This window comes from Pan paniscus, chromosome 10 (genome assembly GCF_029289425.2).
Source record: "Pan paniscus chromosome 10, NHGRI_mPanPan1-v2.0_pri, whole genome shotgun sequence".
Lineage (NCBI taxonomy): Eukaryota > Metazoa > Chordata > Mammalia > Primates > Hominidae > Pan > Pan paniscus.
Genome location: NC_073259.2, coordinates 30,279,842 through 30,293,868, shown reverse-complemented (window position 1 = coordinate 30,293,868; position 14,027 = coordinate 30,279,842). Strand labels below are relative to the sequence as shown.

The window sequence follows — 14,027 nt, the reverse complement described above, 5'->3', positions numbered from 1 at the left end:
ACCCACTCCTATACTCGGCTAATTTTTAAAATTTTTTGTAGAGACAGTGTCTGACTATGTTACTCAGGCTCTTCTTGAACCCCTGGGCTCAAGCAGTCCTCCCACCTTGGCCCCTTGAAGTGCTGGGATTACAGGCGTGAGCCACCACGCCCAGCCAAGATCCAGCATTTCTAACAAGCCCCTGGTGATGCCATTGCTGCTGGTCCACAGACTAAATTTTAAATAGCAAGATTTTAGAATATCTTTACATAAAAATTTCAAATTTAATAATTCTGAAATTGGAGGGTAAAGGTTAGAATTAAATAGGTTAGTTGTAAGGACCAACCTATTTAATTTAATTCCAAGGGTGAAATTAAACAGTTTCTAAAGACAGGTCAGTGAAGACAGATCCAATGGTTCACATCCTGGTAGATACATCGTTTGTACAAAAGTTGCTTTCTTTGCGACTCCTCCACTATTTTAACAGCAAACCAACGGACAGCTTATGTTCAAATTCCTTGTGGATGGAGATAGTTTATTTACTATGTTCCAATCTTTATATGCCTAGAGCCTAGCATATTCCCTGGCACTTAATCCATGGCCAATTAGTGAGTTGAATTGAATCAAACTGAATTGATTGAACTTCACTGGAACAATATAGGGAAAGGACCTGGTTTTGTAACTTTAAAGTCACTTCTTTCCTCTTTAAGTGATTTATACTGCTTTTATGTACAAATTGAAAATGAACCTGTCAGTAATTGTCAGTAATTGATTACTAATTTCCAGTATTATGCTTTTTTTCAAGTCATATTCTCTTAAAATGCAACATGAAAAAATACAAATGCAAATTAAAGATAATGAAGATTCAAGAATCTCAAAGCTGTTATATTCCTAGGAATACTAAATGAAATTCTATCTCCAATAAGCAGACTTTGGCAATCATTTATTATTTAAGAATTTTATTCTGGGGATAAGAGGGAAGGCATTCCTAGACTATTTTGGCAGATTCTAACCTGTTCTTCTCACTTCTAAAAGTTTATTCTTGATCTTCAATAAAAATATGCAAATTCAAAATATTGTAGTTAGTGTATTTGCAACCTACACAGATTTCAATAAATGATTGTATCAGTATCAGTATTGCACAAATAAAACTTGAATGCTATTTTTCATTCTTTTCTTTTGGTATTTGATTTTGCCTCTTTTATGTTTTAACAGCTTTATGGAGATACAATTCACATACTACACAGTTCACCCATTATAAATCTACAGCTGTTTTTCAGTATACTGAGAGTTGTATATCCATCACCACAATCAATTTTAGAATATTTTCATTATCCCACAAAGAAATCCTGCATCTGTCAGCCATCACCCCCAACTTCTTCCCTCTTCTTAGCCCTCATTAACCACAGTCTACTTTTTGTCTCTATAGATTTATCTCTTCTGAACATTTCGTGTCAATGAAATCATATGTGGTCTTTTGTGACTTGCTTCTTTCACTTAGAATAATGTTTTCAAAGTTCATCCATGTTATGGCATGTATCAGTTCTTCCTTCCTTTTTGTGGCTGAATAATATTTAATGATATGGCTAGACCATATTTTATTTATTAGTTTGTAGACATTTAGATTGTTTTTACCTTTTAGCTATTATGAATAATACTGCTATAAACATTTGTGTGCACATTTTTAGGTGGAAATGTGTTTTCATTTCTCTTAGATATATATCTAGGAGCAGATTTGCTGAGTCATATGGTAACTCTATGTTTAACTTTTGAGGAACTACTAGATTGTTTTCCAAAGTGACTCTACCATTTTACATTCCCACCAGCAGTGTATGAGGGCTCCGATTTCTCCACATCCTCTCCAACACTTGCTATTGTCTGTCTTATTGATTACAGCCATCCTAGTGGGTGTGAAGTGGTATCTCATTGTGGTTTTGACTTGCATTTCTCCGATTATCATTAGTATTTCCCAGTGATATTAAGCATCTCCTCATGTGCTTGTTGACCATTTGTATGTCGTCTTTGAAGACATGTCTATTCAGATTCATTGCCCATTTTAAAATTAGACTTTGTCTTTTTATTATTGAGTTGTAAGAGTTCTTTATATATTCTAGATATAAGTACCTAATAAGATACGTGATTTGCAAAAATTTCTTCCCATTCTGTGGGTTCTCTTTTCACTCTCTTGATAGTGTCTTTTTTTTTTTTTTTCTTTTTTTCACATGGAGTCTTGCTCTGTAGCCCAAGCTGGAGTGCAGTGGCACTATCTTGGCTCACTGCAACCTTCGACTCCCAGGTTCAGGCAATTCTTGTGGCTCAGCCTCCTGAGTAGCTGAGACTATAGGTGCGTGCCACCACGCCTGGCTAATTTTTTGTATTTTAGTAGAGATGGGGGGTCTTCAATTTTGATGAATCTAATTTATTTTTTCATCTGTTGCTTGTACTTTTGATGTCATATCCAAGAAGCCAGTGCCTAATCCAATATCATGAAAGCTTATCCCCATGTTTCCTTCTAAGAGTTTTATAGCTGTAGGTCTCACATTTTTGTCTTTGATCAATTTTGCATTCATTTTTGTATGTGGTGTTCTTTTACTTTTTAAGTGTTGTGATCTTGGCTACCATGCAAGTCTGAACAGAGCCCTAAGAACATATCTGTCTGCGGAGTACAACCTTGAAACCTCCAGACATGAGGGCTTAGACATTATTGAGAATGCAGTTGATAATTTAGAGCCCAGGAGCGATAAGCAGAGATTCATGGAGATGTACCCTGCTGCGTTCTGTCCACCAATGAAGTTTGAGTTTCAGTCTCACATGGGTGATGAGGTCAGTAATTGATCATTTTTAAAATAATGAATTGTCTCTTCACTTATATTTCTCCTCACTTGCTATAATCTAACAGTTGTAATAATTCCCAGTTGTTTTCTCTCTCCTGTCCTTGCAGAGGCTCTTAATATAATGCTAAGATTAGCCGCTACCGCCTTTTAAAGCAAACGTCAAACACTCAAATACCCACAGAGGCCAAACAGATAAAAGGTGCAGATTTGCCTTGCACTAAGCTGTCCCAGAATAGAAAGTTTTTGTTCCACCTCAAGACATTTTAATTTAATGAAAAGGAAGGCATTTTGCTGGTCTGATAGAATCTGTCTGATGGCTTCTGATAATCCTGATTTAAAGATTCTCATGAAGAAAAGTAATTGTATGTGGCAGGAAAATGGAAGAAGGAAAAAAAAGTACAAAACTTTTTTTAAGACTCATTGGCTCCAAAGCTGTAAAATGAGCCTTAGAAATTATGACTGTTTTAGATCCTTTATATAAATTCAGCTTTCTATGTTATTTTACCAAAAAAAATGCATTTAAACTGATTATGAGTTACAGTTGTTTATATTATTGTCTACAGACAGGAGAAAACAAAAAAAGCCAACTTAGGGAGCATGCTATATAGCACTTGTTGTCTCAGCTGTGCAAAACAAAACTCATAGATAAAAACTCAGTCTTAACTTATTATGGTGACAGTCTGTTTTTCAAAATGTAATTATAAGATCATGAAAAGATTTCTTTAATGCCATGTTTTTTTCTGAAACACCAAGTATTAAGACATGTAAAATATATACATGTTTTTATATATGTTTTATATATATATACACATACAATGTACCTGCTGTATTTCTAATTGGATTTTATGTGTATTGATAGAAATGGTATTTAAGCCAAACACACATGGATTTTGACAAGCAAGATGAGTAGCTTATCCCATCTTTCCAAAACCAAATGGTTGCTGTTTAAATTTTTCAGCTGTGGATATGTTAAGCATGGCATGTTAACGTATCACAGACAAATGACATCAGTTGGATGTTAATGGTTTTATTGTTTTAATAAAGTAAGTTGGTTGCCCTTTTTTATGGCCAGTTCTGCTAAGGAGCAGTGATAATCTCTCTAATGTTTTGGAAACTCTATAAAAGGAACCCCCATGAGCCAAGAGCATTTCTAAAACAAGGCAGATAAGAAGAAATTGTTTGTTTCTGGTGCAGTTTTAATAACGCTCTAATTTTGAACTTATCCATAATTGAGATCTCATGGCCAAATATCTTCTATCAAAACCTAAGATAAGTGACTTCTTGAAGTTCATGGTGAATCACGCGATTTGGCTGATATTGGTTAGGGAAGCCATATTTGAAAGATGCTAAAGTAGTCATTCACATTTTCTGAGTTTTTACTGTGTGCCAAGCACTGTTCTAAGTTCCTTGTGTATGTTGTCTCATTTCATTCCCACAGCAGCCCTGTGATATAAGAACTCTTATTATCCTCATTCTACAGATTAGGAAACTGAGGTTTTGTAACTTACCACAGTCACCTGGCTGGTAGGGGACAGAGCTGGCATTCGAGTACAACTGACGGACTCGAGAGCTCAGACCCTAACCAGTAAGCCCTGCTGCCTTCTTTACTTATGTCCGTACAATCCACTTGAATCATCTTCTGCCTCTGCACAAGAGTCATTAAGAATTCCACGAGTGAGATTTCAGCATCAGAGCTCCATCGCAGGAACCGCCCCATTCTTAGCACAGTCCTTCCTGCAGCTGCCATCTTCCCAATTGTAGCCAGGCCAAGCAGCTGCATTCTACTATTGCAGCTTATGTAACAGCTCCATATTTACAAGTGAAGTTTTGATGCGCCTATTAAAAGTAAATATGTAATTGGAACCTTGAGAGGATTGGTGTGATTCATGCATCATTTAAATAACAGAGCCGTGCTTCTGGAGGTGGGTTGATAGTGCCCTGTTGTAACTGGTTTCTCATTCTCCATCAGGTGTGCCAGGTCAGTGCTCAGCAGCCAGTCCAGGCAGAGCTCATGCTCAGGTACCAACAGTTGCAGTCCCGCCTTGCCACGCTCAAAATCGAGAATGAAGAGGTGAGCATGCGTTCGTCCTGCCACACCAGTAATCTGAATTCAAATATAACTGGAAGACCTTCTCACATGACTTGGGCATATTTAATATTCAAGATTCAACCTCTTCATCACGTATTTCCTGCTCTCAGGGTTCCTGTAGTACTCTTTGTAGGGGGTAAATGCAAAGATTCTGTATTCTGCCATAGATTAATATTTTACTAGACACTCAACTGCATATACATGTAAACACAATTTTTTTTACCTTAAATTGTAATTTATACTGAAAATAGTTCCCATGGGTTATCAAATTCAACATATATATCCAAAAATATACAATCTTTTGTACAGTGGAACTTTTGACTAACATGTTGACTTATTTTAAAAAATATTTTGTAGAGATGGGGCCTTGCTATGTTGCCCAGACTGGACTCAAACTGCCAGCTTCAAGCAGTCCTCCTGCCTTGACCTCCCAAAGTGCTGGGATTACAGGCATGAGCCATTATGGTGCCTGGCCCACAGTGTGCCATGTTAATTTAATGCTAACTTTTAAAATTCACTTCTTTTTTTCCTTATGCTTTCCTATATTCTCTAAATTTTTGGTACTGAACATGGCATTACTGATACAATTAGAACAAAATCATATTTTGAAATGGTACTTGAATAAGGATAGAAAATGTTTATTTGCCAGCATTACTGTATTTAAATGAATAGAATATAAAATATGATTTATCAATATATGTTGAGCTAGGAAGCAATTATACAATTCAGCTGCCTATTTCTGAAATTAACTTACTTGAATTCACGTTCTCCTAAAATAAAGATACAAACCACAAATGTTTCTTCCATTAGTCAAGGCTCCCAATTGTAATTTACAGGAACACAAGTTAAAAAGTTAACTATTGGTCAGTGTTTGCAGTATCCTCAGACATCACTGGATTTGTGTTCAAATGATGTTATCAGGACTCTCTCTTTATCACTTTGAAGTGATTTCTTCATGTGTGTTGGTAGTGTTTTCAGGATAGACGCAGAACTATGTGGTCCCTTTTAAAGCTTTCCATCCCACTCCATCCTAGCATTCTTGTCTCTGAAGTAGGACTGACTCTTCACTGACCTGGCTGAAGTCATGCATACTTCTGGACAAACCATTACATCTAGGAAATGAGATTCTGTCATTGGCCAACCTGGAGAATGTGCAGCTCATAGAACTCTTTGATTGAGAATTCCAACAGAAATAGTGTATTTCTAGAGACAGACAATTCCCAAAAGAAAGGACTGTGGGACAGAAGCAAAAAAATAGCTTACAGTGATAAAGTGAATTATCAAAATTCACTTTCATACCCTGTTTTGTTTTAATCCCACCAGGATGTTTGAGCTCTGTGTATTTGTTTCTGTTAAGAAAGAATGATGTATTTTTAGACCAGTATAATTTGGTCAAAACCCATTGTAATTTTTGGCTTCTATTATTCCGAGTAGAAACAAACTAGCCCTTATTCAAATGTGTATATTTAAGATGCAACCAATGTCATCTCTATGTAGGGTCCCACAGATGAGCCTTTCCAAAGGAAAGCTATTGCTCACCTTGAGGCAGCGTTTGAGAGCCTAGGTTTTGTCTAGGCTTCACAAAATACCTAATGCAGTTTACTGGATCCTATTCTATCTACAGTTTGTATGTCTAGTGACTTCCCTTGTTTTTCCCTGCATATCCTCCTGCTGTTTTATTTGGATAACATTCTCTAAACTCAAGGAAAATAGTGTATTATACACAAAGTCAAAACTGGCAGCTCACAGATCTGTTTTGTTTGGCTCCCAAAGTTTTGACCTGTTTTTTTTTTAAAGAAAAAAAAAAGGTCTGGCCACTCTGGCCCTGCACTGCCTCATGAATTGAAGAGCTGGGGCATTTGAATCCTACTTTGCGAGTCATTCAACTCCCAGTTCTCTTACACTGGACTGTTTGTGTTACCTGTCTGGCCTCCGCAGGCCTTTGAGTTTGTGACCCTTAATGTATGCCTTTTTAGGCATAATGTGGAGAAGCACAGTGTCCTTATAAACTTAGAGAGTCAGGCAGTGCTTTGTGAGGGTTAATTTTTAAAAATTATCTAAAGAACTTGGGAAGCTGAGGGAGGATCTCTTGAGCCTAGGAGTTCGAGGCTGCACTGAGGTGAGATGGTGCCACTGCACTTTAGCCTGGGTGACAGAGCAGGACCCTGTCTCTTAAAAATATTAATTAATTAAAATAAATTTTTAAAAACCTACTGACTGCAAAATAAAACTTAAAAAGTAATTTTTAAACATTAGCTGGAAAAGCAAATGAATTGGATTATCCTAATGTTTCTTGTGAGCATGACTACTGGTTTATGATTTGTTGAACACCGAAGAAAATTTACTGTAGTGGAGTGGGATTCCCAAAGAAAGTAAGATTTCAATTAGATTTTCGATAATCAGTAGATACCATAAAAATAGAGGGAAGAAAAGATACTTCAATATATGTCAAGGTGCCTTGGGAGAATAGAACAGTTTGGTTATCACCCCAGTTCTCTTTGGGGATGAACTGATGGAGAAGGTGAGATCATTCAACAAGAAGCTTTGAGAGCCAAGTTAAGGAGTTTTGTTACTGTGGTTCAGTACAATAAATACTGAAGGTCCCCAGGGGCTTGAGGCTGCATGGAGCTATGGTTGTGCCACTGCACTCTAGCCTGGGTAATGGAATGGGACCCTGTCTCCCAAAAAAAAAAAAGTTGAGAGAGAATTTCACCCAAGTTTTAAAAAGCATGGACAGTACAGCTAAGTAGAACATGAGCCTTTTCACCAAATCTTAGAATACTTTAAATAGTCACTTTGGGAGACCAAGGCGGGCAGATTGCCTGAGCTCAAGAGTTCGAGACCAGCCTGGGCAACATGGTGAAACCCCGTCTCTACTAAAATATGAAAAATTAGCTGGGCATGGCAGCATGTGCCTGTAATCCCAGCTACTCAGGAGGCTGAGACAGGAGAATCACTTGAACCCGGGAGATTGCAGTGAGCCGAGATCGTGCCACTGCACTCCAGCCTGGGCAACAGAGCAAAACTCTGTCTCAAAAAAAAAAAAAAAAAAAAAAAATAGTAGGCACCACCTGCAACAGACCCTATCTGGCCCATGAAAAAAAAATTTTTTTTGAGACAGGGTCTCACTCTGCCACCCAGGCTGGGGTGCAGAGGCACAATCACAGCTCATTGCACCTTGACCTCACAGGCTCAGGTGATCCTCCCACCTCAGCCCCCTGAGTAGCTGGGACTACAGGCATGCGCCACCACGCCTGGCTGATTTTTGTATTTTTCATAGAAACTGGGTTTCACCACGTTGCCCAGGCTGGTCTCTAACTCCTGGGTTCAAGCGATCCACCTGCCTCGGCCTCCCAAGATGCTGGGATTACAGGCGTGAGCCACCACTCCTGGCCTGAAAACTTTTGTTTGCTCTACAGTGCTTGGGTTTTGAAAGTTATTTGCTGTCCTTTAAAAACTGAAAGTTTTCATAAAAATATCAATATGCAGGGTGGGCACAGTGGCTCACGCCTATAATCCCAGCACTTTGGGAGGCCAAGGCAGGCAGATCTCTTGAGGTCAGGAGTTCGAGATCAGCCTGGCCAGCATGACAAAACGCCGTCTCTACTAAAAATATAAAAATTAGCCAGGCATGGTGGCGCATGCCTGTAGTCCCAGTTACTCAGGAGGCTGAGGCAGGAGAATCACTTGAACCCAGGAGGCGGAGGTTGCAGTGAGCCGAGATCACGCCACTGCACTCCAGCCTGGGCAACAGTGCAAGACTCTGTCTCAAAAAAAAAAAATGTGTGTATATATATACATATTATAAATATATATTATTTATCAATATCCAGCCTCTTTAAAAATTAGAAGAACTGATCACACTAGACCTGTGTTTCTACAGGACGATAACTGACTTCCCTTAGACACAGAATGTGTGCTTCCTGTTTGCCATGTTCTCCACTCAGCCCACTCACCTCATTTTCATGGCTTGCCTGGCCCTTAAAGATATTTGAGTTTGTATCACCTGCCTTAAAACAAAGAGAAGAGAGCAGTACACACTTGTGAAATGGCCTCAGTATACTTACAAGTAGTAAAAGTTAAAAGGTTTGAGAGGGCTTAATTAAATGTGTGGTTGGTGAAGATTCATAAGAGATTGTGACATTTATTGTCACTTCCCAACTTTACATTTACCTGTTAAACTTTTTTAAATGAGGTTTGAGTTTTATTTTATGCTGCAAACTTGCACCCTTGGTACCTCAGTCTCACGATTCCAACTTCCAGCCGATCTGTCAGTGAATATTCATTAGTGCCCACTGTGTGTTGTGCATATGGAATTAGAGCAGGGCGGGCTGCCACACAGCCTTGTTCCCATTTATCGTTTTATTTTGATTACTTAACTGTTTATTAAAACTTTGAAGTGAAACATTAATAAACATTACTTTTGTTTTTGTTTTGTTTGAGACAGGGTCCCGCTCTGTCATTCAGGCTGGAGTGCAGTGGCACAATCACTGCAGCCTCAACCTCCCGGGCTCAGGTGGTCCTCCTGCCTCAGCCTCCCAAGTAGCTACTTTTTTATTATTTGTAGAGACAGTGTCTCTACAAATAACTATTTTGAATTATTCTTTAAATTTTCAATTATTGTTCATGAATTTTGTTCAAAAAACAAAATAATATGCCCAGCTACTTTTTTATTATTTGTAGAGACAGGGTCTCCCTATGTTCCCCAGGCCGGTTGAACTCCTGGGCTCAAGCAATCTTCCCACCTTGGCCTCCCAGAGTGCTGGGATTACAGGTGAGAGCCACAGCCGGCTCACATTACTCATTTCAGCCACCGGCGCAGCATTGCTCTTAAAGGCAACTTTTCAAAAGCAAACTAAATGATCATTTATACCTTTCTCATTATAAACATTTATTGCACTGTCTTGTCTGCTTTCTCAAAGTTTGCATTTAATCTTGTTGTAGGGATTTCTGCTTAGGGGTCATTCCTGTTGCTTCTTTCTTTCCAAACTAGCCTCTGGAGTAACTCACCATTTATTACAGTTCTCATTTCTTCAAGTTTCTCATCCCTCCCTTTAGCTATACATAGTCAAAGAAAGAGAAAAGGAACTACTTTGAGGAGAGCAACTATGCCTTTTGTATTTTTTTAGGACAGCGTTGGCTTTTAATAGCGTGCCCCATTTTCAGACCATTTGTCCCAATATTTGGTCCAGAAAATAAAGATTCATCAGCATGTCACTGCTGTTCTATGAGTAAAACCTTCTCACATGTAAAACAACCAGTCTCTCTCAAATTATAGTAGATTTACCACCCTGAGGGGAATGTACAATGAGAGAAGCCCATAATTTCTCAATCAATTTGCGACAGTGTTGAATGAACAGATAGCTCCACGTAAATTTTCCTAGCACCATTTAAAGTCTTTCACCAGCAGCTTGCCAAGGAGTATTTCACAGACTGTTCCAAAAATACATTACTTACACAAGATATTTTCAACAATAATGAGCAAGATTTTAGGCAAACATTTGAGACAATTTGCATGGCATGGGAAATTGAGGGAACTAAGAGATATTTCAGTTATACTTCCTACCTAGGGTAGAAAAATCACATTTTCCCCCCAAATTTCTTATAGTACCAGTGACCTCAACAGAATCCCAGGTCATGTAAGTCAATGATCAAACTCTCATGGGGGATTCTCAAGTTCTTTTGAGACTTGATATAAGATGTGAAGCCTGATAACCACTTAAGTATAATTGCTGTTTTGGATCTTCTCTGTGGCCTTTAACTTCATTTTTACTGATTTAAGTATCTTTGACTTGCCTGCAACCTTCTACTGATGAGCTAACAGGAAAATCCTAAGTAAAAGATAACTGCCATTTGTTCCTTAAATGACATCTTCTTGGCCAAAATTAAAAATAGGATCAACCGTCTTTCACCGCAAACACACATTTATGTTTTTTGTTTCAAGCAAGCTTTAACTCACTGAAGGGAGGGCCTTGATCCAAAAGAATACCAAGAGAAATGAAGAGAATTTCTAGGATGGGTATAAAAATGAGTCCTGGGATAGAGCACCCCAAAGAAAATGGCAGAGCTCAGGATGGCTCTCAGTGGAGAAACCACTCGTTTTCTCTGATGTACTGAGCATTTTGGCATCCATGATTTGAAAGGATAACTTCAGCGTCCACTGTTCGTTCAGTGAACTTTTTCTGATAATTTACTGTGTTTCAGGCACCATGCTAGTCCCTGGAGCTATAAAGATTATTAAGTTATCACTGACTTCAAGTTGCTTCCACCGTAGGTGGAAATATAAACCTCTAAACAGTGAGGCATGTGCTTGTGAGAAATTGATTTGAGATCATGCTCCTTAGACCACACTCAGTGTCAGGTCCACCCTCATGGGTCATTAAATCAGAGTCAGGGGTGGGCCGCAGGAAAACAGGTTTTCTGAGACACAGCTGAAGGCAGAGACTTTGTTCTGAGAGTCCTGAGCAACAATGATGTTTTCTTCCTTGGATTAAGTTATATCATTGCTGAAAATGAATTTTGTTCAAAAACAAGAGAGCCTAGCATTTGTAAACATTACCTTAAATGCAGGTACATAAATTATTAGTGTGAATTCTTCTGGAATGGTGATGTGACATTCCCTACCCTCACCACCCCCCCCCCCCCCCGCAAAAAAAAAAGTCGTGGGGCAGCAAACATTGTTTTTTTCAGATCTGGTAATGCCTACCCAACACAGACAGGGGATAGGGTTATTAGCATTGCACCCATGTTAGGGGTACAAGGAGCAAGAGAAGGCCATGGCAGGATGCTCTGCCTGTGCTCTCGCCTTCTGTGGCCTGTGCTAGCTGTGAGTTTCTGTACCCTTGGCTAATTAATTACAGAGTTGACCCAATCTCTCTCTGTGTGTGTGTGTGTGTGTGTGTGTGTGTGTGTGTGTGTGTGGGCGGCGGTGGGGGGGAGCCCTTTCTGCTAATTTTTAGTACATCTGAAATGACACAGTGCTGTAATTGAAATACATTCAAGGTCAGCAATGGCAAGTAGGAAGTAGTTCAGTGGGGAGGCGAAGGAAGGGATGAGGGTCACCTTCACAGATGAGTGATGACTCTTAAAGGATGAATAGGACTGCATCAGGTGCAAGGTACAAGGCACAGTGCCATAATATACATGGAGTGTGTTATGGTATGATTTGTGTCCGCCCTGAAAATTCATATGTTAAATTCTTAGCTTCCAGTGACTAAGAATGTGATCTTATTTGAAGATAGGGCTTCACAGAAGTAATCAAATTAAAGTGAGGTCAATATGACTGGTGTCCTTATAATAAAAAGGGGAGGGGAAATTTGGATACAGAGACACCGATGGAGGGAAGATGATATGAAGAGACATAGGGAGAAGATGGCCATCTGCAAGCCAAAGAGAGAGGCCTGGAACAGATCCTTCCCTCCCATCCCTCAGAAAGAACCAACCCTGCAAACCAACACCTCGATCTCAGACATCTAGCCTCCAGCACTGTGAGACAGTACATTTCTGTTGTTTAAGCCACTCAGTACCTGGTTTGCCTTAGCAGGCTAACACAGTGCATTCAGGGAATGAGAACACTGAAATGGCTGTCTTGTTCTCCCAGTGATGGTAATGTCCTGGTAACACAAAGGCAACAAAGCCAGTCCACAAAAGCCCACAGAAGTCACCTCTCCCTCCTCATTTGTTTTGACCCACAGCTCAGAGTTCAAGCCACCTGGGCAGCTCCTTCAGTGCAGTGCATTCTTCTGGTTTCTCACGAATCCTTTGTCAAATCTTTGGCCTCTCCTTCCACCAAAACCCAACTGTGTTTTCCTGCTGCTGATGGGGAGGTATTTCAAGGCTCATATTAGCTGTTTCATATTTGCCTCATTATGTTCCCCCCTGAGACTTATTAATATGGCTGGTGTATGTCAGAAGCTCGTGTTACTGTCTGTTGCGAGCATCCCATGGGATGATATGCAGTCCCAGCATTGAGTCTGGTGGCTTCTGTCACATCCTTTATTCCTGATACTTCCAAATTTAACCATGACACCATTGCTTCTGAGAAGGAATTTGAAAAAAAGAAGAAAAATGGTGTTGTTGATTTTGATTCTTCGTATATGTATTCCATGTGTGCATTTGATAATGCTGCTGTCTCTGGTTTCCTATATGTAAAAACATGGTTCTAGTGAAACATTCTTATGTAACCATCTGTCTCATAAACTCAGTGAACACACTTTAATTGGAAAATTCCAACAGATTTACAGATTACAGTTGTCCCTTGGCATCCAAGGGGGATTGGTTCCAGCACCTCCCACAGATACCAAAACCCGAAGATGCTCAAGTCCCTTATATAAATGAGGTGGTATCTGCACATAACCTACACACATTTTCCTATACTTTAAATCATCTCTAGATTACTTATAATATCTAAAACAATGTAAATACTATGTAAATAGTTATACTGGGTTTTGTTATTTTTTATTGTTGTATTATTATTTTTCATTTTTTTTCCAAATATTTTTGACCCACAGTTGGTTGAATTTGTGAATGGTTGAATACATGGATACAGAATCCATAAAAAAAAAAAACCTGACTGTATTTGAAGACAAACTACAAATGTTTATTTTGGTTCATGATTCTTTTTGCGTTTTTTGTTGTTCAGATGGATTTTGTGTTTTTTTGTTTGTTTTAGAAGCTTTTTTTTGTCATTGTTTCCTTTAATTGTGTTTTAATTAGGTACATATCAGAGCATCTTATTGAACCTTACATCGTGTTATTCTTATGCTTCACCTCACTGATATCTGAAGAACATTATATATTTTTCATGTTTCTATGTATTTGGAAGTTCTGCTCTGCCCTCCAGAGCAAAAGAAGCTGTAGTTCTTTCCAGCAGTTTTGCTATTTAAGCCATCTGTTGAAAACGATTAACTGCTACTGCTGTTGCTTAAATGTTTTTCAAATATGCCCCATCATGTTCATTCCCACTCTTACTTCGTTAGATCAAGGTTTCATCATCTCTCAATGGGACTAGGGTCTCCTGACTAACTTTTGTGCTTTCTGTCTCTTTCCCTTTTATTGTTCATCAACTCAGGGATCTTTTAAAAATGTAAATCTAAACTGTCCCTTGTAGGTATCAGTGGCTCCCT

The 14,027-nt window shown here is 38.9% G+C and overlaps 1 protein-coding gene across 3 annotated transcripts in view; it reads left to right on the top strand.

The window, feature by feature from the left end:
• Nucleotides 1-14,027, top strand: part of SRGAP1 (SLIT-ROBO Rho GTPase activating protein 1) — a 322,245-nt gene that overhangs the window by 220,369 nt on the left and 87,849 nt on the right. For all 3 annotated transcript variants that reach the window (XM_063593373.1, XM_008978446.5, XM_003824809.5), the window contains exons 7-8: nucleotides 2,581-2,802; nucleotides 4,783-4,884. In XM_063593373.1, the coding sequence (XP_063449443.1) occupies nucleotides 2,581-2,802; nucleotides 4,783-4,884 (324 nt within the window). The remainder of the gene's footprint in view (nucleotides 1-2,580; nucleotides 2,803-4,782; nucleotides 4,885-14,027) is intronic.